The 27,887-nt window shown below is 32.3% G+C and overlaps 4 protein-coding genes across 6 annotated transcripts; 1 reads left to right on the top strand and 3 right to left on the bottom strand.

The window, feature by feature from the left end:
- Positions 1-444: 444 nt before the first annotated feature.
- Positions 445-5,589, top strand: LOC129887863 (isocitrate dehydrogenase [NADP]). Its single transcript, XM_055963094.1, has 15 exons — positions 445-603; positions 2,493-2,536; positions 2,644-2,753; positions 2,997-3,034; positions 3,155-3,232; positions 3,325-3,378; positions 3,469-3,570; positions 3,727-3,818; positions 3,909-4,012; positions 4,163-4,231; positions 4,313-4,428; positions 4,580-4,614; positions 4,800-4,942; positions 5,024-5,146; positions 5,256-5,589. The coding sequence occupies exons 1-15, from the start codon at positions 555-557 to the stop codon at positions 5,344-5,346; spliced, it is 1,248 nt and encodes a 415-aa protein (XP_055819069.1). The 5' UTR covers positions 445-554; the 3' UTR covers positions 5,347-5,589.
- Positions 5,590-9,021: 3,432 nt separating this feature from the next.
- LOC129887862 (uncharacterized) lies at positions 9,022-11,695 on the bottom strand. The gene is made up of 6 exons (XM_055963093.1): positions 11,509-11,695; positions 11,358-11,406; positions 11,081-11,273; positions 9,964-10,246; positions 9,772-9,849; positions 9,022-9,334 (listed from the first exon to the last, which is right to left on the bottom strand). Exons 3-6 carry the CDS (start codon positions 11,269-11,271, stop codon positions 9,284-9,286), a joined length of 603 nt encoding a protein of 200 aa, XP_055819068.1. The 5' UTR covers positions 11,272-11,273; positions 11,358-11,406; positions 11,509-11,695; the 3' UTR covers positions 9,022-9,283.
- A 1,577-nt stretch (positions 11,696-13,272) lies between these two features.
- LOC129884417 (uncharacterized) lies at positions 13,273-15,380 on the bottom strand. Its single transcript, XM_055958716.1, has 4 exons — positions 14,612-15,380; positions 14,034-14,133; positions 13,765-13,897; positions 13,273-13,671 (listed from the first exon to the last, which is right to left on the bottom strand). The coding sequence occupies exons 1-4, from the start codon at positions 15,378-15,380 to the stop codon at positions 13,273-13,275; spliced, it is 1,401 nt and encodes a 466-aa protein (XP_055814691.1).
- A 7,070-nt stretch (positions 15,381-22,450) lies between these two features.
- Positions 22,451-24,988, bottom strand: LOC129887861 (uncharacterized). 3 transcript variants are annotated; one of them, XM_055963090.1, is made up of 6 exons: positions 24,721-24,988; positions 24,569-24,616; positions 24,293-24,485; positions 23,151-23,433; positions 22,961-23,038; positions 22,451-22,699 (listed from the first exon to the last, which is right to left on the bottom strand). In XM_055963090.1, the coding sequence occupies exons 3-6, from the start codon at positions 24,481-24,483 to the stop codon at positions 22,649-22,651; spliced, it is 603 nt and encodes a 200-aa protein (XP_055819065.1). In that variant the 5' UTR covers positions 24,484-24,485; positions 24,569-24,616; positions 24,721-24,988; the 3' UTR covers positions 22,451-22,648. The 3 variants fall into 3 exon arrangements, with proteins under 3 accessions (XP_055819065.1, XP_055819066.1, XP_055819067.1); XM_055963091.1 differs by lacking the exon at positions 24,569-24,616 and having other exon boundaries at positions 24,721-24,987; XM_055963092.1 differs by lacking the exons at positions 24,569-24,616; positions 24,721-24,988 and having other exon boundaries at positions 24,293-24,538.
- Between the last annotated feature and the right edge of the window lie 2,899 nt (positions 24,989-27,887).

Here is a 27,887-nt window from a genome sequence, read left to right as displayed (position 1 = left end):
ATGGATCCTCTCACGATTCATATGATTTTCGAATAAAGAATAATTTTTTTTTAAAAAATAAAAATCATTGAAAAAGATATTACCACCCAAAAAAGAAAAAGTATCCTTAGGTTAACCAACTCTTTTTTTCCACTCCATATCTAATATTCATATGAAAATTTATCTAAATCTCGATTAAAATATTTCCTAATCAAAATTACTTTCAAATTAAGATCGAAACCTTTGATTAAGAATAAAAAATTATTTACTACTCCATTAAAATCTTTATTAGTAGCTCAATTAATTCTCAATATAATATTTGATATTCGCATTGACTTTCAATTAAATATAAATTAAGACAACCGCTCCATACCAAAAAATAATTAAAAAAATATTTATCACTCCACTAGAACATAATGTTGACTGACCAACCAACTCTCAATATATATATTAAAGCATAGTAGCAGACTCGTACACTTCTTGGGCACTCTGCATTTTCTTCTACCAACTTTTCTCTATTCGGCGGAGATTTCCCTCTTCATTTTTCTCTCTTTATCATCTATCAATCTGCAAAAATGGCGTTCCAGAAAATCAATGTTCAAAACCCCATCGTTGAGATGGACGGTTAGATCTCTTTCTCTCCATTTTGATTAGTAGATCTGTATTTGTAGAAGAAATTAGAAAGATCTGTTTTTTTTTTTGGTTAGATCCTACTGATTGGTTTGAGCTCTGTTGTCTTTCTTGAAAAGGGAAAGATTGAAACTTTAACAAATGGGAAACATATATATGGTGTTTTCTTGGATTATTACTTGTATATATCTTGTGGGGTTGGTTAGATCAAAGTTGTTAACTAGTCTATATAACTATTGACTATTCATTCAAGAATAGATATTGAGCTTTTTGATGAAAAAAGATCCAAACTTTTTAACATATGGGAACATATATGCTGGAGTTTTTGTGTTATTACTAGTATATATGTTGACTAGTCTATATAACTAGTGACTATTCATTCAAGAAGTGATGTTGAGTTCTTTGATGAAAAGAGATTCAAACTTTAACAAATGGGAGACATATATATGGTGTTTTCTTGGATTATTACTTGTGTATATCTTGTGGGGCTGGTTAGATCAGAGCTGTTAACTACTCTATATATGGGGTTGGTTAGATCAGAGCTGTTAACTACTCTATATAACTATTGACTATTCATTCAAGAATGGATATTGATTTCTTTGATGAAAAAAGATTCAAACTTACAAATGGGAAACATATATATGGTGTTTTCTTGGATTATTACTTGTATATATCTTGTGGGGTTGGTTAGATCAAAGTTGTTAACTAGTCTATATAACTATTGACTATTCATTCAAGAATTGATATTGAGCTCTTTGATGAAAAAAGATCCAAACTTTTAACCAATGGGAAAATATATTCTGGTCTTTTGCATATATATCTTGTGGGTCCTTGTAACTTTAACGAATGGGAAACATATATATGGTGTTTTCTTGGATTATTACTTGTATATATCTTGTGGGGTTGGTTAGACCAAAGTTGTTAACTAGTCTATATAACTGCTGACTATTCCTTCAAGAAATGATATTGAGCGCTTTGATGATAAAAGATACAAACTTTTAACAAATGGGAAAATATATTCTGGTCTTTTGCATATATATCTTGTGGGTCCTTGTTTGTACATGATTTGATGCTGAAGAGGAGAATCTAGTGACTGTCTTCTTTTTATGTTTGTTCAAAATTACTTAGGGTCTATTTGGTGTGGGAATTTTTGAAATCGACGTTAGTATCGTGTGTAGAGGAATCACTTTCTCAATTAGTAAATAGATAGTTTTTCGATCTAGTAACTGCTTAGTTGAAGAATCAGAGTTGTTTTCATAATCCAAACCAAACATATGTTAGTCTTCTAACCATTCTTTAAATATGTGGGAATGCTTAAGAAATGGAAAACAGTCTAGTTTTCTTGTAGTTTTCTTATTGTGAAGTATTCCCACCATTCTTGAATTAGTTCAAGATTGACCATATGAAAGATTTCCTTAAAATTTGTCTTACTTGATAGTACGTCGTACTTTGTGATCTAATTTAGGTTTCTACAGTATTTCACTATAACATTGACTGGTGACATCATTTCAGAAGTTAATTTAGCTTTGGTTATTTTGGTCAGAAAGGAATCTTTTTAACATAATTGTTAGTTTGGTAAAATGGTTAGGAAAAGACAACCTCTTTTCCTTTTATAAAATTTTCATTGCTAAACAAATTTATTTGTAGAGCAGTGCCACGTAAAACACAGTTACATATTAAATTTCAACTTTTTTGCATAAAAAATGTGTCATGAAGTGCCTTTTAGAGTTTGATGAGAAGAAGTAAAAGTTGATTTGATTTTATGTTCTTGTGGTATCATGTAGTATTATCTTGCTTCTATTTCTAATTTATTCATGTGACTTTGACTGTAAAAGACTATAATTCTTTTCTCTTACTATCTTCTTCTTGATTATGTGATTCAGGAGATGAAATGACACGAGTTATTTGGAAATCAATCAAGGATAAGGTATCAAGTTTTCTTGACTTGTTTCTGAGTCACTATGGTTTTTTTTATTATCTTCTTATAATAAAATTGCAACCCACTAATCTATGAAGCTTCTTTGCTTGCTTTAGCTCATTCTTCCCTTTCTGGAGTTGGACATAAAATACTTTGACCTTGGCCTTCCCCACCGTGATGCCACAGACGATAAGGTTACAGTTGAAAGTGCGGAAGCCACTCAGAAGTACGTTTTTATTCATCTTTACTTCCTAGTTTACAACTAACAGGGAAGAAAATATCCATTTGTTGGAGCAAATCCATTTGCTATTCTTTCCTCTATTCATATGTCTTCATTAATTTCTTTAAATTACTGTATCTCTCTCCATTTGTGCTTCATATTAACTTTAACTGGTATTGGTTGTCCATTACTTGTAACTTTTCTGCCTCCTCCTGGTTTCTTAACGTCTACTGTATGGTCTAACTGCAGGTACAACGTAGCTATCAAGTGTGCAACCATTACTCCAGGTGCTTATTTCAGTGTCCAACTGGACTCCACTCCTTTTTTGTTGAACTGTTGCTCATAATTTTTTGCAAAAATCAATCCTTTATGTTGAGCTATCCTTCTTAGAAAGTGCTATTTTGCAGATGAGGCCCGTGTAAAGGAGTTTAACTTGAAATCCATGTGGAGGAGCCCTAATGGGACAATCCGAAACATCCTAAATGGTACCCCTGTATTTCTTGTTTCTGGATCATGTTGTTTCTTAGTTATGGTCTGCTTAATTATAGCTCGTTTCACTCATTGACATTGACTACAGGAACTGTCTTTAGAGAACCAATTATGTGCAAAAATATTCCCCGACTTGTCCCAGGTATCCCAGATTTCTTGTGCTTTCTGCTTTTGCGTCTTCCCTCAAGTTGATTTAATAGTGTAGTTGAGTGAAATCTGCTTCTTAAACCAGGTTGGACTAAACCAATTTGCATTGGTAGACATGCTTTTGGAGATCAATACCGGGCTACTGATACAGTTATTCAAGGAGCTGGAAAACTCAAATTGGTGTTTGGTAAACTTTTTTTGGTTGCTGTGGTTGATATGAACCTAGTAGATAGCAATGCTACTCACCTTTTAGGGTCTATTCCAGCCTATTCTTATTAGCAATGGGATTTGCTTACTCGCTTAGAATATGTTTACTGAAATGTTGTTCTTAATACTTTATCAGTGCCAGAAGGATCAGACGAAAAGACTGAATTTGAAGTTTACAACTTTACTGGTGCTGGTGGAGTAGCTTTATCCATGTACAACACAGACGAGGTTTGTTTACAAATGTTTGGTGTCCTTTCCAAATTTGGAATATTAAATTGCTGCAGACTTATATCCTCTCACTTTCTTGATGTGATGCAGTCTATTCGCGCATTTGCTGAGGCTTCAATGAACATGGCATTCCAGAAGAAATGGCCACTCTATCTTAGTACAAAGAATACCATTCTTAAGAAATATGATGGGAGGTAAGCCAGCCTAACTGTTGATCTTTCTGTTTCCCATTTGGCCCCATTATAAATTAGGTGGACACCTTGAGCCATTTTGTTTTTCCTCACATATCTAGTGTTCTTGTATACATTCTGTTCCTCTGAACTACCATTAATACTCTTTTAAAGGTTCAAGGACATCTTCCAAGAAGTTTATGAAGCAAATTGGAAGTCCAAGTATGAGGAAGCTGGAATCTGGTGAGTTCCAAAGTTCACTTGGTAAGCATGGTTCTACTATCACAAGTACGAAAACATTAACGCTTTTGTGATGTTTTTTAGGTACGAACACCGTCTTATCGACGATATGGTTGCTTATGCCTTAAAGAGTGAAGGTGGTTATGTATGGGCCTGCAAGAACTATGATGGGGATGTACAGAGTGATTTCTTAGCACAAGGTATCACACATGCATTCGACATCTTCATAGAATATGTTATGATGTATTGACGTGCTAGTACACAAAATTGCTGAATCAAGTATTCCTGTCTCTTTCCCTATAATTTCTGCTCCTCGAGGTTTATAATTTTATCCCTTTTCCCTTGGAACAGGTTTTGGATCCCTTGGGTTGATGACATCTGTCCTGGTATGTTTATTTTCTAGCATTTTTTGCTTCAACCAACTCCTTAGTTATGCCGTTTTCAGTTTCTTTTTTCTATAGTTCTCTCTGAAATATATGACAATTCTTCTGGCTCGTTAGATCATTTTCCTTTTTGTTGCTGATATGATTCATTGTTTTGGATTCTGAATTGTTGTGGATATATGGTTCAGGTGTGTCCTGATGGCAAGACCATCGAGGCTGAAGCTGCCCATGGAACTGTTACCCGCCACTTCAGGGTTCACCAGAAAGGTGGTGAAACCAGCACAAACAGCATTGCCTCTATCTTTGCCTGGACTCGTGGACTTGCACACAGGTAGGCGACTATATTTGTTGATCTGCTGAGCTTAGGAAGTTGTGGTGGATTATGAGTACTTAATAAAATGCTTGTGAACAGGGCAACATTGGACAAGAACGAAAGGCTCTTGGATTTTACTGAGAAACTAGAGGCAGCATGTATTGGTGCAGTGGAATCTGGAAAGATGACGAAAGATCTTGCACTCATCATCCATGGATCCAAGTGAGCCTTATTGTCTTCTTCATAATAATTTCGTGTTCTCATTTGTCTTTGTTAATGGAGCTTTCGTTCTCATCATCCCTTTTATATCATTTCCCCCCTCTTTGAATAGGCTTTCAAGAGAGCATTATCTGAACACGGAAGAGTTCATTGACGCTGTAGCCGATGAGCTCAAAGCAAGACTTTTGCAAGCAAAGGCCTAAAATGTATGAGGACAAGTCTTTTTGCCACAGGCAGTTTGAGGGAGATATTGAAGAGAAATAAAAGGAGTTAGGACCTTGTTGGTATACTAAATTTCACGAGGTTTTTATCTTTTAGGTTGAGAGGATTATTCTCCATTTGAACCATTTAAATCTGAATTCCCATTGCTGATGTTGCTGCAAGTTATTTGCCAATTTGTTTATGTTTTTATCATTTTGCTTAAAGAAAACCCCTCTTCATTTGAATCTGAATTCCTATTAGATGATATTTTTCCATTAGTCTTGAACTCAACAGAGTAACTTGGCACCTGTTACACGAGCCGACTGATTGTCTTATCGAACTAGTCGAGATGCTCAATACATCTCTTTATACTTAGAAGACATTAAAACATTAGATTAGATGATGTTTTTTCATTAGTCTTCAACTCTGGGCGAACCTATAAATATTTCAAATATGACCCAAAATTTCAACAATAATATTCATTTCCTTTTTTAAAACTCCATATCAATTCAAATTATGTCACCTAAAATTGAAAAAAATATATAGCTAGAACTATATAACCTAACCTTGTATGCATGCTTTGACCATGTCTCTATGTTTGTGGCCCATTCAATTGATCATAGAATTATAATAATAACCTAACCTTGTATTCAAATATAATAGAATATTGCATGCATGCGTCAAATAAAAGTTGGAAATATATGCATGGTTGTGTTTGTTAGTTTATTGATTATTGATTGTTATCGATTCAATTATTGTTTTAATTATTTTAATCGTTAAGATTTAATATAAAAAATAATAATAATTGATGATTACTTAGAAAATATAACAAACCAAATAAACCATGCACTGTGTATGATTTGATAGATTATATTTTGCTCAAAAGCAAACACTGATACATTGTAGAATAATCGAGAGTCTAAGATAACCAGAAATAAAAGTATGAAACTAAATTCTAAGTCAAGAATTACATATACCAAATGGTATAAATATAATTTATTAATTTATTATCAAATTTACGATTAATCCTTTTAGAAAAAACCTCAAACCATTAAAAATCGATAACCCGATAATAAAAAAATTAAAATAATTATTAAAACTGCTAAATTAATAAACCATTACTAATAAATCAATAATTTTTTTTAATTCAAATTATCAATTTCAATTCGATTTTGAACCTTCTTAAATAAAACAAATTACCTAAAACTCTTTACTTCAGACAAATGTCAAAATGAGAAAAAGACCACGGTATAAATGAATGAGGCTCGAGATTCATATATTTCTTTTTCAGAACAAAACAAGTGTCATAGACACATGACACTTGGGACACAAGGCTTCATGCAAAAAGGCACATACAAGGATTACATAGACACTTAATCAAAATGGCATATATATATATATATATAAATGAGAAAAAGTATTGAAAACACCTCTAAATTTAATATAAATTATTAATTATTTTTTGAATTATTGATATTCTTAAAACACTCTTTTTCTTGACTAATTGAACTTTAAAACACTCATAATCTTATAAGATGAGTGAAATACACCTCTAAATTCTAGTCAATTTTAAAGGTATTTTCAACACTTCTCTCGAGCCACATGCTCTTACAAGAGTTTCAGACCATTTGCTATGTCATGTGGCAGATTAAAGATGTATTTAAGCTTAGTTAGTCAAATAAAGAAGTGTTTTTAAGACTATCAATAATTCTATGACGAAACTAATAATTTGCGCTAAATTAAAAAGTTGTTTCAATACTTTTCCTAAAAAAAAAAAGCTAGACATTTTGAGACTATATATAAACAATATTTTAACTCTTCTCTCATATATCAGAAAATTAAAGTAGTAATAATGGCTAGCTTTTGTTCTTCATCAAAGTTTATTTTGCTTTTGGTGTCATCACTCTGGTAGTTACTGGTAATTAATTATTAATGATCTCCTTATTGTCTCATTTGTTTATATTTATTTAATCCATCTTTAAATAGCTAACCCATACCATATTACCACCCCTAAGGGGTCGTTTGGTAACTGGATTAGAGATGAGTAAGGTAGGTATTAAATCTTGCATATGTAATATCATACTTGATAGTTTGGTTAGGAGGTAAATTATTCAGATGTAAAATTAATACAGTATGTGATTTATAATTTAGAAATCTACATAACTAATAAATGTATAAGTTATGAGAAAATTTATGCTTCATTCTATACATAATAGAAGGCGGAATAACTTAATTATACATGAATAACTATTTCATGCCTAACTAATACATGCATAAATTAATATTCCCTCTCTTTCAAAAATGATGGCCTACTTTTCTTTTTAGTTTCTTTAAAAAAGATTAATCCCTTTCCTTTTTGGGCTACACTTTAGTTTCAGCTTTTCACGTGACATATTTAAAATCATAAAATTAAAGATCATTTTGGTACATTTGACATAACTTTAATTTAAAATCACAAGATCGAAAAATTTTCTTTATTTTTTAAACTTCGTGTCAAGTCAAACTAGATCATTCTTTTTTAAACGGAGGAAGTAAATAAATTTCTTCATAACTATTCATACATTACTAATACTCACATAACTCTAATCAGCTACCAAACGAGCTCTAAATTTACATGCAATATAATTATAATGTTACTCATTATATGCATGCAGGTGATTGGGCTAGCTACTATAAAGTGAATGGTATAAGAGAAGAATTGGGAATAAGATTAGTAGGTCCAATTCCAAATACTTGTGTTAGACAATGTGGAAGACTGCAATGATGGATGGGTTTGCACAAAATGTAGATGGGATGCTTTGACTGGTTTGCTCTTATGTGGCCCATTCAATTGTTTCAACCCTATATGCCTCTGTATGTGTGTGTTTTTCCAATAAAATTCTAGTTTCGGTTTTGAAATATATCGGTTCGACTTATCAATTATCAATTTGTAGGCATGCTAATCTCTTATAGAATTATTAAAATATTGACTTATTGATTTTCCGTAGATTTAGTTATCGATTTAACTGTTAAAATTTGACACACAAAACTCATTGAAAATCATTTAGAGATAAGGTGACAAATCAAATGAACTATGTTGATAGATTGCATCTTGATCAAAAACAAACACTGACATATTATAGAATAATCGAGTTTAAGACAATCAGAAACAAAAGTATGAAATTAAATCTAAGTCAAAAACTTAACATACTGAATGGTATAAATATAATTAATTAATTTACAATAAAATTATCGATTAATTCGTTAAAAAAAATTTCAAACCGTTAAAAATCGATAATTCGATAATGAAAAAAACTAAAATCATTTTCAAAATCACAGAATCATCTGTTTTGAATAGCTCTAGAAGGTAGATGACACATTTACACATGTTAGGAGAATAAAAGGTATAGTCACATAAAGTCACAAATTTAAGATTATCACTTTAAAAGCATGTGTCATTAATTCCACCAAATAATATCTTCACACATTTCTCACATACTTAGGTATTTTTTCATCCAACAATCAAACATAATATACATTATGAAATGAATGATATATATAATTTTTACATTTTCTAGAAAGGGCTTGTTTTATTTGGAATAAATTTTAGTACCAAATTATAATAATTTTATTCAAAGACAAATGTATTTTCAAATTTCTCATCTATAAAAGACATACATAAACACAAGCTTTGGGCATATATACCAAAATCTTTAATAAAATTGAAGTGTACATAGAGAGATTTTAAAACCTAAAAGATGAGAAATAGGAAAAGATAAAGAAAAAGGAAGGATGGCAAGAAGGAAAAGCTAAATAAAGAAGAAAAACATCATTGAACATTTGTATGTAATAAGGACCCCCCAAAAAAGAAGCATTCATTTTCCAAAGATGAGCTAAAATTAAGAATAATAATATGCCAAAATACACAATTTTCTTTCCTCCTCTTATCTTCACCAAATTTCATTCTGAATCACTTTCCATGCTTCCCATAGCTTTCAATCCTCTTGGTTTCTGCACCAAAAATAACATCATAATATGTTATTATAATAAGAAAATACACCCTTAGCTTGTCAAGAACTATTAAATGTTGCTCACACGACAGGTGCCTGCTGGATCCTCCAAAAGTAGTACATTTTTGAAGTGGAGGATCTGACACCAACGTTTGATCCTCCAAAAGTAGCGCATTTATGGAGGATATGACATGGGTAAGTGTTGAATCCTCCAAAAGTAGTGCATTTTTGAAGTGGAGGATCTGACACGTACGTTTGATCCTCCAAAAGTAGCGCATTTATGGAGGTTATGACATGGGTGCGTGTTGAATCCTCCAAAAGTAATGCATCTTTGGAGTGGAGGATCTGAAACGGGTGCATGGGATCCTCCAGTAGAGTAGTGCATTTTTGGAGGACCTGGCACGGATGCGTGCAATAAGAGGAGAGCAAGTGCAATACCTTCGTAGAGGTCTTCTTCTCTCTCACTTCATACCTTTCTTGGCACAAATCTTGCAACCATGTACCTGGTTGCACCAACTGCACACAACAAGATACAGAGACTTGTTTAACATGGAAAGAATCAAGAAATATTTAAATGACAAAATGTCAAATTCTTGGATCACACAATCTGTTTGGAGTAAAGAGACTTACAAGAATGGTTCTTTGTATCAACTTAGCCCTTTTCTTAGGCCTTTGAGGAAGCTTGCAACCTTTCATGGCCATAAAATCTTCTTCTTTTTCTTTACTTGACAATGTGATGAGCAATTTTGGCCAAACCAACTTTTTCTTTTCCTCCTTTGATTCCATGAACAACTTGCTACTATCGTCCATGCCTACTGACCCTCTCGTCGTATAATACCGGTCCTCCTCCTCGGGAGATGACACTGATGTCTTACGATGCTCATTTGCGTTAGATCTATTCACACCCAAATCCCTGCAGAAACAAGAACCGCCAAATTGTAGTACTACAATCCATGTATTTTTCTGTTTTAAGACGACTTGGAATCTTCAAAAAACAGCAATATTGTGCTCAAAAGGTAAAACACCACAACAGGAAATACCTCTAGTCCCTTACAAAAAATACGAAAATAAGCAATCAGTGACTGAAATTTGAAGTAATAGCTTCAGAAGAAACAATCTGATTCATTCTCAAGTATCATTACCAGCTCCAAAATAACAAATGCTTCAATAACTTCACATCTAATGTGTTTACAAACCAATCACAACCAAACCTAAAGTCGAAAACTTTGAAACTTCCTTTCCTTCTAATGTACAGGTAAGACATCAAATCGTCGCGTAATGCAGGACAGATACTGCTCAATTTAATGTATTTCCTAATTATTTTTTCATACAATGGACTTATTAAAACCCCTAAATGCAATCAAAGAATGATTCTTTGCATCAAAATCTGGACATTTACAAGAAATCTCTACCAACAGCGTCTAAAGAGACCAAAAGTAGTCATAATTTGACAAAAAAATCAAATCTTTAACACAAATGAGGCATCTTTTTTGTCAATCAAGCAAACAACTGACACTATCTCCTCAACACATACATCAACAGCCAATACAAGAAATATTATTTATCCTTATTTACCTGTTAATAAGGATCCATGAATTCTCTACCAACAGCATCTAAAGAAACCAAAAGTAGTCATAATTTGAAATAAAAATCAAATCTTCACCACATATAAGGCTCCCCCCCCCCCCCACCTCAATCTTCACTCTTAAGTGTTCTTAACAATCAAAAATATAATTTTGTTTGTTACCTGTTAAGCCTATGAGGAGAAGACATAGGAGGAGGAAGAGGACCAGATTCCTTGTTATTATCAACAAGTCTAGATGTGACTTTCTTCTTCACCACAAGACTTCTTCCTCCATCAGATTTCCCATTTGAAGTTGAGTCTTTCACCTTAAAACACCTAAGTCTTTTTCTGTTTCCCCACTGTAATTTATCCATATCTGCAACAACCCCACAAAATCAAAATCAGATATTAACCAGAAATTGAACAAAAAACAAGATTTTGAAACAGTAAAAAGACTGACCTCAAGATCTATGGGTTAGATACTCCCAACCAGATTTTATCAAAAGACTCTGCAACAACATCAAAAAAATCAAAACCCCATTAACCAAACTATCATATAAGAAGTGGAAAAACATACAAAGATTGAAATAAACAAAAGTTAGTAAAATTACAAAGAGTTGATATTTTCTTCTTCTCCTTCTTCTTTAGCCTCAATACCTATAAAAAAAGATGAGATTTTTGTTGAAAAATTCAATGATTTTTCCAATATTTATCCAAAGATCATCTCTTTTTCACTTAATATGAAATGGGGTTCTTGAATTTTCCTCAATACAGGTGCATTTGTCTTCTTTAGAGAAAATATCATAAATAATCACTATGAATACGGTGTAAAATGGTTCCTTAATTATACCTATCAAATTTAATTCTTTAATTATTCAAGAATTTATCATAATTTTTTAATTATATACTTATCGATTTTATTTCTTTAAGTATTTAAATAGTTATTAAATTTGGTTTTTTATCTATTTTTTACACAAATTTAGCTATATATTAACAGAATTTATGCCTCAATAAATTAAATCATTAGCCCATTTTTTTAATTATTTCTCTTTTCTGCTATTTTTCTTCAAATTACTCTTTTAAAAAAAATTATCTTAACGATTCAGAATAAAATTCATGAAGAAAGAAAATATAAATCATAATTTTATTCAACGAAAGATAAAATGAATCATATTATTGCTATTAATGACATGGATATACTAAAATTTATTATAAAAAGGAAAAAAATATTATTCGTTAGGTGTGAAGAGAGATTTATTTATATTTAACAGAAACAAATTTCCTATAATGAGAATAAAATTAAAAGTTCTATTCTAACATGTTTTGATTCCAAATTATGTACTCCAATTACTTTATTGAATGAAATTTATTTAATTACTTAGAAGTTGAAATTTATAAAATGATAGATTTGAAACTTTTATTAATTTTTTTAATTTTGGAATAGGTCGATTTTATTATTCTGTTCGTTTCATTTTACGTTGAGAAATTTGAATAATAAGATAAAATCTCTTGTTTTTCTTTTGTATGAAAAATAAAGTTTAAAAAATCGTATGATTATATATCGTTAACCGCAAAAGAAAGAAACATAGCATATTCAAGTCATTAGCAACATTAATATGCTTCATTTTATCCTCTATTAAATAAAATTAAGACTTATATCTTCTTTCCTCATTAATTTAATTTTGAATCGTTGAGGTTGTTATTCTTTTTATAAGAGTAAATTTAAAAGAAAAATAGCGGAAAGAGAGAAATAACTGAAAAAATGAGTTAAAAATTTAATTTTACAAATACATGAGTTCCGTTAATATAAATCTAAGTTATTTGTATAAAAAATGGATAAAAGACCAAATTTGATAACTATGTAAATACTTAAAAGACTAAAACGATAAGTGTATAGTTAAGAGACTAAAACCGATAAGTATATAGTTAAAGAACCAAACATGATAAGTTTTTGAATAGTTCAAGGACTAAATCCGATAAGTATATAGTTAAGGGTCCCATTGTTTTCTAGTTTTTACAGATTTTCACTTCTTTTAATCACCCTTTTTAAGGGGGTATTTGAGTAGATTTAAGTGAGGCAAATCTTGGCCGTTGGATGTTGAATGGACGGCTAAATGAGTTTCTTTGATTTCTTGGGTTGTGTTTTTTCCCTTCCCATTGTATTAATTACCTCATAACACTTGTGCATATTTAAAAAGATTTTGAACTTTTCAGCATGTGATTTGTAAATGTTAGTTATAACTAACTAACTAATTCCGCAAGCTGTACTTTTCAGCATGTGTAATCATGTGCATTCTTCAACTAAATTTAATACTCCCTCTCAAGCTAGGATGAAAGAAGTCAAGAACTCCTAGCTTGGAGAGTAGGAACTGATGCTATGCCAATCCCAATCCTTTTGTAAGCAAGTCTGCCAACTGAGATCTAGTTCCAACATGTTCTGTCTTGATCAGGCCCTCCTTGAGTTTTTCCCTTACAAAATGACAATCGATTTTTATGTGCTTGGTTCTCTCGTGAAAAATTGAATTGGATGCAATCTGTATGGCTGAATTGCCATCACAACATAGCCTGACTGGTGTAGTGACTTTCACCCTGAGTTTCTTGAGCAGCCATACCAACCAAATGATCTCTGCTACTGCTCCTGTCGTGCTTCTGTATTCAGCTTCTGCTGAGCTCCTACTTACTGTGTGTTGCTTCTTGAATTTCCATGAAATTAGCGACTCACCAAGCTGTATTACATATCTTGTTACTGACCTTCTAGTGTTGGGGCAAACTGCCTAATCTGAGTCACAAAATGCTGTCAAAGTATTGATTGAACCTCTCTTTAGCAGTATCCCTTGCCCTGGTGATTTCTTAAAGTATATTAGCACTTTCAAAGTCGCATCAATCAACTGCTGACAATAATAAATATCATCTAGAATGGGATCATCACTTTTACCCATTCCTGAATCATACTCCACTGTAGTAAGCTTCATATTCATCTCCATGGGAGTAAAAGCTGATCTAGCATTATTCAATCCTATTGTGGATAGTAATTCCAATGTATACTTCCTTTGGTTAAGTAGGATGCCTTTTTCTGATCTCAGTACTTCAATTCCCTAGGAAATATCTTAGTTGTCCTAGATCTTTTACCTTGAACCTGTCATGTAGAGTCTGTTGAGCTTCATCTATCATCTGTTGACTGCTTCCTGTAATCAATAGGTCATCAACATATACCAGAATTATTACAATATCCTTATCTGCATGTTTGGTAAACAATGAGTGATCATGTGAGCTCTGAGTGTATCCTGCTTATATCAAGGATGTAGATAACTTTATATTCCATTTTCTAGAGGCTTGTTTCAGACCATATAGAGATTTCATAAGCTTACACACTCTTGTCTCCCCCCGCTTATGAAATTCTTGAGGCAAAGACATATATATATATATTCTCATAAAGATCACCTTGTAAGAAGGCATTATTGACATCCATTTGCCTCAAAGGCTAGTCATTTGAAGTAGCAATGCTGATAATAGTTCTCACTGTTACCATTTTGGCAACAGGTGAAAAAGTCTTATGATAATCTAGGCTTTCTCTCTGATTATAACCCTTAGCAACTAATATTGCTTTGTATTTATCTATAGTGCCATCTTCTTTGTATTTAATCTTGAAAACCCATTTTGAACCAATCGCCTTCTTCCCAGGAGGTAAATCAACTACCTCCTAGGTATGGTTACTCTCTAAAGCATTACTCTCATCAGTCATTGTTTCAACCCACCTGTTATCCTGAGAGGCTTCTATGAATGACTTAAGTTCAGTAGTGGAGGAGAAGGTAGTCAAATAGGCTTGGTAAGGAGAAGACAAGTGAGAATAGTCTATATAATCTGAGATAGGATAGGTACAACTTGCAGATGGTCTAAAAGGTTGTGAAGCGGTAACATAATCATTGAGCCAAGTAGGCTGCTTAGTATTCCTGGTAGGCCTTAATTTGGTGGGAACTTCTGCATGAACCTCTAAAGGTATAGATTCCTTAACTGCTGGTACAACAGCTTCAACACCTAGTTCAACACCAATATTATCTGTTGGTGCTGATTTTACACTATTTTTAATATGACACTCAGTGAATTGGATAGGAGCATTTGGATGATCTAACATAATAGGCTGGACACATGTAGGAGTGGACTCTATTGAAGGAGTTAATTCAAACATATCAATATTAGTTGCTGAACTCCCTTCATGATAAGGAAATATATGTTCTCTGAATGAAACATCTCTGCTTTTAAAGAAAATTTGCTTAGCTAGATCATATAGTTTATATCCCTTTTGAGTTTCTGAATATCCTAAAAATACTGCCCTGCTAGCTCTAGGTGCAAACTTGTCCCCTTTTGGAAGTCTAATGGCATAGCATAAGCAACCAAACACTCTCAAATGATCAAGGTTAGGGGAATGCTGATATAATAACTCACAGGGTGTCTTTCCTCCAATGAACCACAAAAAGATAGACATCATAATTGAATTTATCAATAATTATTAGTCAAATTTATAGAGTATTAGATAATAAAGATACTTGAAGAGATATATAAAGTAATTTAGATTAATACTCTATTGAATACCATTTTTCAAGGATTGACAAAGTTCGATTTTAATGACCTAGCCCGTCGTTATTAAAAATATATGCGGTAAAGGAATACGAATATCATTCATCATAAGGTTAGGATCAATACCTTGATATGTAAGTGTATTAGTTGCGAATTAAGGTTGTGCTATGCTCCTATCTCAAAGTTGAGTTGAAAGTGTCTTTCCGATTTAGTTTTGGACTTGAGTTCAAACTAATATCAACTTCAAATGATCATATCTCTCAGCCTATAGTGAATTAGTAACCCATAACCTATAAAATTAAAGGTTTTTGAGTCTTCTTTCGAACTCCACCAAATTGGCCTCATTTGGAGATTGGAGTAAGACGTTATATCCATTTTACTAGACACTGTCTGGATCAGGCCGCTAGAGCATGATTAAGGCCATTGTAGCAGGATCTGATGGGCCAGAACTTAAAAGTGGCAAAATAGATAAGGGTTACCCTAAAAAAAACCAAGAAGCTATTCTAGGTCCTGAGAGAAGGGGAAAAAAGATTTCTAGCACGAGGAAGGCTACAACCCACGGATTCAGGTTCGTCTCCATGAATTCTCCTTCCAAAAGTGAATGATCATTCTATAATACTTTTACAATTGCTTAGCGCCCAGGTAGGCTAGGTTACTCTAATTGATTAGTTGTAATCTATTTCCACGCATTCTATATTATAATTTACAAGAGATTTCATGCCTTGGCCTTCGGGCATGGAGTTTGGATGGCTGACTGTATTGTTATTGTTGTTTATGATAGGAATGTACCATGTAGGTATGATTATCCTGTGACTAGTGATGCTAGTCTAGTTCTTGGTTGATAACTGTAATGCTGCTTGTTGAATGAGTAGGCAATATATTGATCAGATAAACTGATGTTCTAATACACTCTCCCCAGAAATGAATAGGTAAAGAACTCTGAAACTTCAGTGCTCTAGCTACTTCAAAAATGTGTCTGTTTTTTTTTTCTACTGTCCTATTTTGTTGAGGAGTATAGACACAACTACTTTGATGCACAATCCCATGAGAAGCAAGAAAATTAGTGATTGGAGAATTAAAAAATTCTGAGCCATTATCAGATCTCAGTATTTTCATAGACAAGGCAAATTGAGTTTTTATTAAAGCAATGAAATCTTTCAGCACTACAATGACTTCACTCTTAGAATTGATCAAACATATCCATGTGTATTTGCTATGATCATCTACTATAGTCGCAAAGTAGTTTTTCCTATCATGAGTAGGCTTGCTATATGGACCCCATACATCAACATGAATCAGTTCAAAAAGTTGAGAGGTTTTACTACTACTGACAAAACATTTCAGTCTATATTGCTTTGCTAAAGAGCATAACTCACATTTGTGATGAGCACTCTTGGTTAAAAGGTGTTTGAGTGATTGAATGTTCTGCATTACTCCAGTTGATGCATGTCCTAGTCTCAAGTGTCATAGCTTTGCATCTGCATTGTTATTTTTAGCTACTACTGCATTTACTGCAGATTTTATTAACTCCTTAAGTATGTATAGACCTTCTTTCTCTCTACCAATTTCCAATACCTTGCCATTGAAGAGTTCCTGAAATACACAGAAATCAAGTAAAAAGGAAATTGAACAAGATAGTTCCTTGGTTAGTTTGGAGACTGTCAAGAGATTGAACTTGAAGTATGGTACATATAGTACATTCTTAAGTTCAAGGCCTTCTAAGATGCTTGTGGTTCATGTACCCTTGACATCACATCTATTACTTGTTGAAACTTGTACACCACTAGAATCACTATCTTTTATTCTGCTAATAATTGTTAGTAAGTCTTCATTAGGTGTTATATGATATGTAGCTCCACTATCAACTATTTATTAATATATCTTACTAGCTTTGGACAACAAAGAAGTGCTACCAGACATGTTAGCAGCACACTCAGAGGTTTCTGTTTTATCCATTTTGTTAACAAGCTCCTGATATTAAGTTGCAGACATGTATGAGGATGATGCATGATTCTCTATGTACTTTTCACTATTGGCATAGTTATCAACCTTCTTTGTGAGATGTGCATTTGCCGATTTGAAATTGTGTTTAAAATCATTAGCTCCTTTCCTCTTACTCTTGAAATCTAGTGGATTACCAACAAGCCTATAGCAATCATCTTTAAAATGAACTTTGAACCCACAGTGGTCACAAATTGTATTAGGTGGTACAAACTTCTTTGGCTTGGTTCTGTATTCCTATGACTTGTATTCTTGAGATCTTCCTGCTAGTAATGTTAATGCATCTCTATTTTATCTATAACTCTCAGTCTTTTTTGACTTTCTTCTTGAGCTGCTACAACATATGCTTCATTCACAGTTACTACAGGTTTTCTAGCCAAAATATTACTTCTAATGTTCCCAAAACTCTCATTCAATCCCATCAGAAACTGAAGCAATCTCTATTACTTCAGATGCTCCATAGAGGGAGCTGAACTTTCACAATTGCATCCAGGTGATGGAATCATCACATCTAGCTCAGACCACAGATCTTTTAACTTTGAGTAATATACAACAACAACAACAACAACCCAGTGAAATCCCACATCATGGGGTCTGGGGAGGGTAAAATGTACATAGACCTGACTCCTACCAATGTAGGACGGCTGTTTCCGAAAGACCCTCGGCTCAATAGAAGCATAGGAAAAAAAGATCAGACAAGAATATTAATAGTAGGAAAGTAGATAACGGAAGAGTTCCAAACAATAGTATAGTCAAAGCACCAAAAAACAGTAGATATCGTCAAATAATAGCATAAATACCATAAATAACATAAGATAACATAACATACATAACATAAATAACATAAATCAGAGTACAAAAAATCATAGTGCGTTAATAGTGCCTTGTTTCAAAGTAGCAATCTCTGACCACAGATAGTAAGTTCTTGTTAGATCTGATCTATCAAATCTTTCTTCAAAATCAGCCCAAACTTTCTTTGCATTCGAAGCATACATGATTCCTGGCATCAACTCATTGGTGACAGTGCTTGCAATCCAGGACAACACAATTGCATTGCATTTTTTCCATTGTTCTTCTCAAGCTCTTTTGTAACTTGCCTTTGTACACGATCCAATAATGAAGCCAAGCTTTCCTTTTTCCCTTAAAGTCAGCTTCATGGAGCGACTCCATGGGGCATAATTTTCTGGTCCTGTCAATTTGATTGGGATGAGAACAACTCCAGGTATATATGAAGTCTGGAGATAAAGTGGATGGTTGTGATTTAGTGTTGTTACTTCATTTACTGCTGCATCATTTTCTTCTCCTACTGCCATTGATCTTCTCTTCGATCTTCAACAACTTCTTCTTACAGATCAACCCTTTCAGATTAGTTCTTCACAATTATTGTCTTTTTTTCGCAGATCAATCCCTCTTGATCGATGCTCTGATACCATGTTAAAATCACCCCATGAATATGAAGTAACAACCTGAACTACATTGAGCTAGGAAGAGCTTGATTGGAAGAAAAAGAAGAAGAAGTTTCATTACTTAATGCAGCCTCTGATAAGGGCTATTTGTACACTTCAACATTAACTACTTTCTCTAACTAATCACAGCTAACACACTCACTGATCACTGCTAACAAACCTACTCTACACCATATGATTTGTAAGTGTTAGTTATAACTAACTAACTAATTCCGCAAGCTATACTTTTCAGCATGTGTAATCATGTGCATTCTTCAACTAGATTTAATGATGACTTCTTTAACAATTTAACGCGACAGGACAATAGTGTAACTTTGCAGAAAGTTCATAAAATAGAAATAATATTAACTAACACGAAATTTTTTTGTAGAAGTGCAATACAAATAAAAGAATTTGTTTTTTGTGAACGCAAAGTCATTGTGAAGTGTGAATTGAAGGCTAAAGACAAATGCAGTAAACAGGTAATAATAGGGGTGTTCATGGTTCGGTTTGGGTCGGTTATTGATTAAAACCATAACCAAACCAATTTAATCGGTTATTAAATGTCTAAAACCATAACCAAACTAAGTAAAATAATAACCACGAGTTTGGTTATTGTCAGTTTGGTTCGGTTTGATTCGGTTATTCGGTTATTCGGTTATTCGGTTTATGACTAGCTGAGATAATTCAAATATTCTCTCTCTACATTCTTCAAATTCTTATCAAGCTCTTTTTTCCTCACGACCCACAGAGGTTCAAAACAGAAAAGGAAACAACTTAAACATTCAGGAAAAAAAGAAAACAACTTAAAATCAATTTAAAATTTGAAAAACTCCTTACAAACCTTCTCAAAATTTGACAATCTTATACTTGTGGTTGAGGAGTTGAGGTTGCTCTTGAACCTTCACTGTTAGTCTATGACTGTGAGTCTGTGACTTTGTGAGAAACCAACGTGAGAGGAACAAAAATGTAAAAGGAAAACAGATACTAGGGTTTTAAAGTTTTAACTTTTACTTTATGTTGTTGTCTGCTGCTCAAGTGCTTAGTGCTTATTAGAAATTTAGGATTTAGAATTGGGCTTGAGAGTTGGGCTAATGGGCTTGGATTGTTGGACTTGGACCGCTGTTTAGTGTTTATTAGAATTTATAATTGGGCTTGAGAGTTGAGTTTGGATTGTTGGGCCTTAAAAATAAGTATATTAATATTAAATTAATAATTAAAAGGTATAAAATATCTTTAATTATTTATGAAAAACTAATATTATACATATAAATAAATATAAATTTTAAGTATATAATTATCGGTTTGGTTCGGTTATTTATTCGGTTATTTTTTTCTATAACCATAACCAAACCAAATATTATCGGTTATTCAAATTTAAAACCAAACCAAACCAAACCAAACTGAATGTCGGTTTTTTTATTCGGTTTGGTTAAATTTTCGGTTTGGTTTTGGTTTTAACCAAAACTGTGAACAGCCCTAGGTAATAATATTAATATTTAATATTTATATATGAGTAAAGTAGTAAATTACTATAGTTTAATGGATTATCGGTTAATCCAATATTAAAAAATCAAAGCCAAATCAATAACTCAATAGTTTTATTATAAAATCATTAAAAATTCGTTAATCTAATAATCCAAATACCAATAAATCAATAACATTTTTTTTTCAATTTAATTTATTGATCGATTCGATTTTTAAACATTTCTACAATGAACTATGTAGAAGAAAGATTATAGTGAGGAGTAAGCTGATTCCTCAACCACAAATCAGCCTTTCCTCTAGTCACAAAGTGCGACTTTAGAGCCCGTTTGGATGGGCTTAAAAAAAGTAACTTTTATGTATGAAGTGCTTTTAGAACTTTGAAGTGCTGAAAGTTATTTTTATAAATAAGCAGTTGAGTGTTTGGATAAAAGTGCTTATGATATGAATTTTAGGGTTAAAAGAATAAAAAAAGGTAGTTTGAGAATTTAGTTAAAATATAAGGGATATAAAAGTAATTTCCATGGTCAAAGAAAATGACTTTAAGCACTTTGAAAAAAAAAGTTAGGAATTCTAACTTTTCATTTTTGACTGACTTTAAGAACTTTATGGCTTAAAGTCAGCATTAGGCAAACACGTTCAAAAGCTAAAAAGGGGCTTTAAGTTGGTTTTGACCAACTTAAAGCCAATCCAAACGGGCTCTTAGCTGTGTTTTTGACTCTGAATAAAATCAAAATAATTTAGATGTTTTTTTAATCCTTTTCTTATTTATATAAAAATGAAATGAAAGTGAAAGAAAACATTCACTATTTGATTGGAAATATTTTTATAGTGTCTTAAATTATTTATGTTCCTTATTAAAACTTAATAAATATTTACACATTTAGTTACCAATTTATTGAAATTGTATTGACTTTCTTTAATTTTTACTTTGTGAAGCATACATATCTTTGAGAATACAAATTTATTTTTTATATCATTGTTTCTATTATTAAAAAATAAAAAATTACGTTTATTCATATTTAAGGCGCGTGAGAGGACAAATGTCTTGTAGTTGTAATAACTAATCCCATGTTTGTGTTCACATAAGTTGGAGTTGGAATTTTTATTTCAATTTGTATCTTCAGGAGTATCTTTAGGTAGATTTCTTTAAATTAAAAAAAAAGGAGATTTTAGAGGAACGGTAAAATATTATAACGATGTGACCTATTTAATGTACTTAAGGTAGGGAATTTTAACAAAAATGCAAAATACAGGGTTCCTTCTTCAAACATTGTGTATATATGAATATTTCATGCAATAAACTGTCTTTTTAAAGATTGCTTAATAACACGTATAATGTGTTCAAATATAGAATATACAACTACATCCAGGACCAATCAACTATAAAAAAAAAATCCTTGGTCATGTTCTTCAAAAATACATTCCTAGAAAATATTGACATGATTAGCAACTGCCTAGGTATAAAAGCCATTAGTAACTTTGAAAAATATTTGAAATACCCTATGATCAAATCTCACTCTCTAAATACACAGTACTTACATTGAACAAACTTAAGTAGGAGAATTCTTATACAAATATAGGGACAACCCGATGCACTAAAGCTATTACTATGGGCAGGATCCGAGAAAGAACCCTACCACAAGGGTCTATTACCACAAGAGTCTATTATACGCGACCTTACTTGCATTTCTGTCAGAGGCTATTTCCGAGGCTTGAAATCATGATCTCCTGATCACATGATAATAACTTTACCAGTTATTCCAAATATATATTGTATATATAATTAAGAGAATAAAAGGTAACACAAAGTCACAAATTTAAGATGGTCCCTTTAAAGCATGTTCATTAATTCTACCAAATAATCTTTTCACACATTTCTCACATATTTGGATAGTTTTTCATCTAATAATCAACATATACATGATTATATACCAAAATCTTTAATAAAATTCAAGTGTTCATAGAGAGATTTTAAAATCTAATAAATGAGAAGAAAAGGAAAAGCTAAAAAAAGGAAAACATCATTTTCCAATACACAAATATGTATGCAATGAGAACCCAAAAAAAATAATATTAAAATGAAGCATTCATTTTCCAAAGATGAGCTAAAATTAAGAGTAATAATATGCCAACATACACGATTTTCTTTCTATCTTCTGCCCCCATAATATTCAACTATCCCAAAATAATTCCCAAAAATCAATCTTGGCTTTACACTGGCTCTGTCTATCTTCACCACATTTCATTCTGAATCACTTTCCATGCTTCCCATAGCTTTCAATCCTCTTGGTTTCTGCACCAAAAATAACATCATAATATGTTATTATAATAATAAAATACACCCTTAGCTTGTCAAGAACTATATATGTTGCTCAGACGATAGGTGCGTGTTGGATCCTCCAAAAGTAGTGCATTATTGGAGTGGAGGATCTGACACGAACGTGCGATCCTCCAAAAGTATTGCATTTATGGAGGATATGACACGAGTGTGTGTTGAATCCTCCAAAAATGCACGACACGGGTGCGTGCGATAAGAAGAGAGCAAGTGCAATACCTTCTTAGAGGTCTTCTTCTCTCTCACTTCATACCTTTCTTGGCACAAATCTTGCAACCATGTACCTGGTTGCACCAACTGCACACAACAAGATAGACTTGTTTAACATGGAAAGAATCAAGAAATATTTAAATGACAAAAAGTCCAATTCTTGGATCACACAATCTGAATTTGGAGTAAAGAGACTTACAAGAATAGTTCTTTGTATCAACTTTGCCCTTTTCTTAGGCCTTTGAGGAAGCTTGCAACCTTTCATGGCCATAAAATCTTCTTCTTTTTCTTTACTTGACAATGTGATGAGCAATTTTGGCCAAACCAACTTTTTCTTTTCCTCCTTTGATTCCATCAACAACTTGCTACTATCGTCCACGCCTACCGACCCTCTCGTCGTATAATACCGGTCCTCCTTCTCGGGGGATGACACTGATGTCTTACGATGCTCATTTGCGTTAGATCTATTCACACCCAAATCCCTGCCAAAACAAGAACCACCAAATTTTAGTACTACAATCTTTTACTTTTCAGGTAACCAATTTTTCCATTTAAGACTTGGAATCTTCAAAAAACAGCAATACGCTCAGAGGTAAAACACCACAACAGGAAATACCTCTAGTCCCTTACAGAAACTAAGAAAATCAGCGATTGAAATTTGAAGTAATAGCTTCACCAGACACAATCTGATTCCGTTCTCAAGTATAATTACCAGCTCCAGAATTACGGATGCTTCAATAACTTCACATATAATGTGTTTACAAGCCAATCCCAACCAAACCTAAAGTTGAAAAGTTTGAACTTCCTTTCCTTCTAATGTGTTTACAAACCAATCCCAACCAATTCAGGACAGATACTGCTCAATTTGATGTATTCCCTTCCTCTGATAATACAAAATACTCACTAATTATTTTTTCATACAATGGACTTATTAAAACCCCTAAATGCAATCAAAGAATGATTCTTTGCATCAAAATCTGGACATTTACAAGAAATCTCTACCAACAGCATCTAAAGAGACCAAAAGTAGTCATAATTTGACAAAAAAATCAAATCTTTAACACAAATGAGGCATCTTTTTTGTCAATCAAGCAAACAACTGACACTATCTCCTCAACACATACATCAACAGCCAAAACAAGAAATATTATTTATCCTTATTTACCTGTTAATAAGGATCCATGAATTCTCTACCAACAGCATCTAAAGAAACCAAAAGTAGTCATAATTTGAAATAAAACTCAAATCTTCACCACATATAAGGCTCCTCCCCCCCCCCCCCCAACTCAATCCTCACTCTTAAGTGTTCTTAACAATCAAAAATATAATTTTGTTTGTTACCTGTTAAGCCTATGAGGAGAAGACATAGGAGGAGGAAGAGGACCAGATTCCTTGTTATTATCAACAAGTCTAGATGTGACTTTCTTCTTCACCACAAGACTTCTACCTCCATCAGATTTCCCATTTGAAGTTGAATCTTTCACCTTAAAACACCTAAGTCTTTTTCTGTTTCCCCACTGTAATTTATCCATATCTGCAACAACCCCACAAAATCAAAATCAGATATTAACCAGAAATTGAACAAAAAAAGGATTTTGAAACAGTAAAAAGACTGACTCAAGATCTATGAATTAGATACTTCCAACCAGATTTTATCAAAAGACTCTGCAACAGCATAACAAAAATCAAAACCCCATTAATCAAAATCTCATGTAAGAAGTGGAAAAACACACAGATTGAAACAAACAAACAAAAGATAGTAAAATTACAAAGAGACAATCTTCTTCTTCTTGTATAGCCACAGTAACTCTACAAAAAGATGAGGTTTTTATTGAAGAATTCAATGACTTTTCCTAATAAAATTTCAACATGTATACAAAGATCATCTCTTTTCCCCTTAATATGAAATGGGGTTCTTGAATTTTCCTCAAAACAGGTGCACTTGGTCTTCTTTACAGTGGATAATCTTTCTGTCTTTTTGCTCTCTAACCCCCTTTTCTTTTCCCCTCCCCACTGTTTTCTGGTTTTAGTAATTTTCCCTTCTTTTTTTTCCTTTTTAAGGGAGTGGGGTTGCGTGGGCGTGGGTTGGGGGTGGCGTGGGGTGAGTTGGGGGTTTATTTGAGTAGATTTAAGTGAGGCATATCTTGGCCATTGGATATTGAATGGATGGCTAGATGAGTTTCCCTCCCTCTAAATGATGGATGGAGACTTTTGGGGAGTGTGTGGAGAAAAAAAAAAAAGAGGGCACGTGACTCTCACGCTTACTCAAAGTTGAGCCCAAGTGAATCATCAAGATGGGCTGGGCCTAAGTGTTTTGTTTGACCTTGGGCTAGGGCTAGGTTAAGAGAAGAAAGAATGGGCTTAGGGGTTCCCTTGGCCCAAGTCCTAAGTTGTCATTTTGAGCCTCATGGAGTTATTTGCAAATGTTTTGATGTCTTGATAATGGTTGTTGAATGCTAAAAAATCATGGTTCTACCGTTAATGTTAATAATGGTCGTTTGCTTACTTCTTTGTAGTCAATTCTTCCTTGGCTTGAAATTGAAATTTCTTTAATCTGTCGTCTACCATTATCAACTTTTTCTATATCATTTATAAAAGGATTCGACGATCGCATGCAAAAAGTTCTTTTGTCCAACTAATGATCAAAATTATAAAGTTTTTTCCACTTGACAACTCTCAAATAATATTAGTTCACTAATGTGAATACAATTTTGTTAGTTTCTCAATTAATCATGTGTATCTAATAATTGATATATGAGTTGGGAACTTTCAAGGAAATTGTTTCATACAACTCCATGTTCAACTTATATATATCATATATAGAAGTATATATTATATATACCTTGGAGAAAAACAACAACAGCAACAACCCCTCCCACACACATTCTTGCTGATCCCCACCAAAAGGTGAAACAAAGGTGAAAAAAATAGTAGAAGACATGTAATTACTAATAATAGCAATAGGGGGGACCTTTGGTATATACACATGCATGTCCTTGTAGTATTCATTATTTCAGTTGGTTGTTTCTCAAACTCTTTTAATGGTATATATTATTCTGCTAGTCATATATATTTATATATATGCAATAATTTTGCATATCTCCTCTTGACTTATTAAAACATTGATGTTTTGTTGGTTTTTGAAGAAAAAAAGAAAGTGGCAAACCTACATTGAATCCAATAGATGGTCAGGAAATAAACACGATATCACTATTTTTCAACTGAAATTTTCCACCGAAAAATATTCAATAGTTATTTTCATAGATATTTTAATTGAAACACTGAGAAAATAAGATAAAATGTTTAGTGGCTATTCCTAATATTTCAATAAAAATTCATCTTCCACCACGTGTTTTATTTTGCACTAATTCGCGATGGAAAAAATCATATGTTTCTAGTTGTGAATATATATACTGAAAAATAGTAGTAATAATATACAATAATATTGACTAAGCTACCCATCTTAAGAATAGTTTTAGATTAAAGGTTATTGAGCGCTCATAACATAAAAATTCTGAGTCCACTACAAATATAGGGTTACACTAGGGTAATAATAAGTATTTAACAAAGAATCACCTAAAATGGAATTTTTTTCATCAAACCCTAATGTTTAGTGTAATATATTTTCCCTAATATATAGTATAAGTTAGTATTAGGGTTTGTGTAACAAAATGAATTACACTAACCACTAGTGTTTGCATAAAAGATTATGAATATATAAAGTTGTCTAGATTTTATATATATATATATATATATATATATATATATATATATATATATATATATAAAACATGCACATAACTCTTAACTTGATAATGATTAAGTTTAATTTAGAGATAAATAAGAGTTTGAAAAATAATACTACTAAGATTCAATTAGCTAGAGGGTCATTTTCTTAATTAAAACTAAACATTTTTTATTGACTAGTAGATATAAAAATCAACTTGAGAATAGAAATTTAATTTGGAGTGTTTGGTACAAACTTGACTTGCAATTAAACACAACTTGGTCCCTCGTTAGGTAAACTAATATAATCATGCATGCATGGAACAAAAATTAATATTTCCCTATATATATAAACATGAAAGTAAATTCAAATATTACAACATTCAAGGATCGATCATTGTTACGTAGCAAAAATTATATTTGACGAGCACATTTTCAATGAATTTTGCTGAAAAAAATCTCATTTTTAGTGTATATTTTGCTGACATATGATGAAAGTTGCTCCGATTTTAATTAAAATTTTGAACAGAAATTCGAAAAGCCACGATAGTAATATTTGCATTATATTTCTCAACGGTTAATATATAGTTAATCTAGGAAGTACAATAAAACGTTATAATTGAGCTAACTTTAATTTGTAAAATTGATAAAAAGTAGAGAGTGGAGAAGTCTTTATTGTTGAAACTTTAATTTGAAAATGGAAGAAAGTAAGAGACTAATTTTTATTTTATTCTTAAAAAGGGAGAAAACAAAAGATTAATCTTTAAAGAATGTAAAATAAATAAATTGCTTTTAAGGATAAATGTTAATTAATTTGATATCGTTCATAATTTGACATGCATGACTGTAATTACTATGTTTAAACATGTAAAAAGGAACATTGTTATATGCAATTATCTTAACCTTGCTCAACATTATCATTCAAAATTTGACATCATGATTTTACACAAATATTAGGGTTAACCTACATTGGGTAAATTTGTATCTAATAAAATCACCCCAAAAAAGGTCAAAAATTAGACTTTCTCATTCTAAAACTCCCTCTATAAATTAAAAATGAAATTATATCACTTGGTTACAAGTTCAAATTTGGACTCGAAATCAAGAATTATTGTTGCAAGTTATTTTTCTCCATTATCCTTTTTGCATCGGAAATAATTAAATTTTACTTTTGGTAGAAAATACTTTCTGTAAAAGGTGATTTCATTTT

Source organism: Solanum dulcamara, chromosome 4, assembly GCF_947179165.1.
Source record: "Solanum dulcamara chromosome 4, daSolDulc1.2, whole genome shotgun sequence".
Taxonomy (NCBI): Eukaryota; Viridiplantae; Streptophyta; class Magnoliopsida; order Solanales; family Solanaceae; genus Solanum; species Solanum dulcamara.
The sequence above is the reverse complement of the archived record's forward strand: the minus strand, read 5'-3'. Positions and strand labels throughout refer to the sequence as shown.

Excerpts from the sequence above, each read along its gene's own strand:
- LOC129887861 (XM_055963090.1), bottom strand. The coding sequence starts at position 24,483 with ATGGATAAATTACAGTGGGGAAACAGAAAAAGACTTAGGTGTTTTAAG. Across the intron at positions 23,434-24,292 it reads TCTCCTCATAGGCTTAACAG|GGATTTGGGTGTGAATAGAT; the intron begins GTAACAAACAAA and ends TTGTTTTGGCAG. Across the intron at positions 22,700-22,960 it reads AGAAGAAGACCTCTAAGAAG|AAACCAAGAGGATTGAAAGC; the intron begins GTATTGCACTTG and ends TTTTTGGTGCAG.
- LOC129887862 (XM_055963093.1), bottom strand. The coding sequence starts at position 11,271 with ATGGATAAATTACAGTGGGGAAACAGAAAAAGACTTAGGTGTTTTAAG. Across the intron at positions 10,247-11,080 it reads TCTCCTCATAGGCTTAACAG|GGATTTGGGTGTGAATAGAT; the intron begins GTAACAAACAAA and ends TTGTTTCTGCAG. Across the intron at positions 9,850-9,963 it reads TGATACAAAGAACCATTCTT|TTGGTGCAACCAGGTACATG; the intron begins GTAAGTCTCTTT and ends TGTTGTGTGCAG.
- LOC129884417 (XM_055958716.1), bottom strand. The coding sequence starts at position 15,380 with ATGTCTATCTTTTTGTGGTTCATTGGAGGAAAGACACCCTGTGAGTTA. Across the intron at positions 13,898-14,033 it reads CAACAGACTCTACATGACAG|ATCAGCTTTTACTCCCATGG; the intron begins GTTCAAGGTAAA and ends GAATAATGCTAG. Across the intron at positions 13,672-13,764 it reads TGATTGATGCGACTTTGAAA|GCAGTTTGCCCCAACACTAG; the intron begins GTGCTAATATAC and ends GACTCAGATTAG.
- LOC129887863 (XM_055963094.1), top strand. The coding sequence starts at position 555 with ATGGCGTTCCAGAAAATCAATGTTCAAAACCCCATCGTTGAGATGGAC. Across the intron at positions 3,035-3,154 it reads GTGTGCAACCATTACTCCAG|ATGAGGCCCGTGTAAAGGAG; the intron begins GTGCTTATTTCA and ends GCTATTTTGCAG. Across the intron at positions 4,013-4,162 it reads CTTAAGAAATATGATGGGAG|GTTCAAGGACATCTTCCAAG; the intron begins GTAAGCCAGCCT and ends ACTCTTTTAAAG.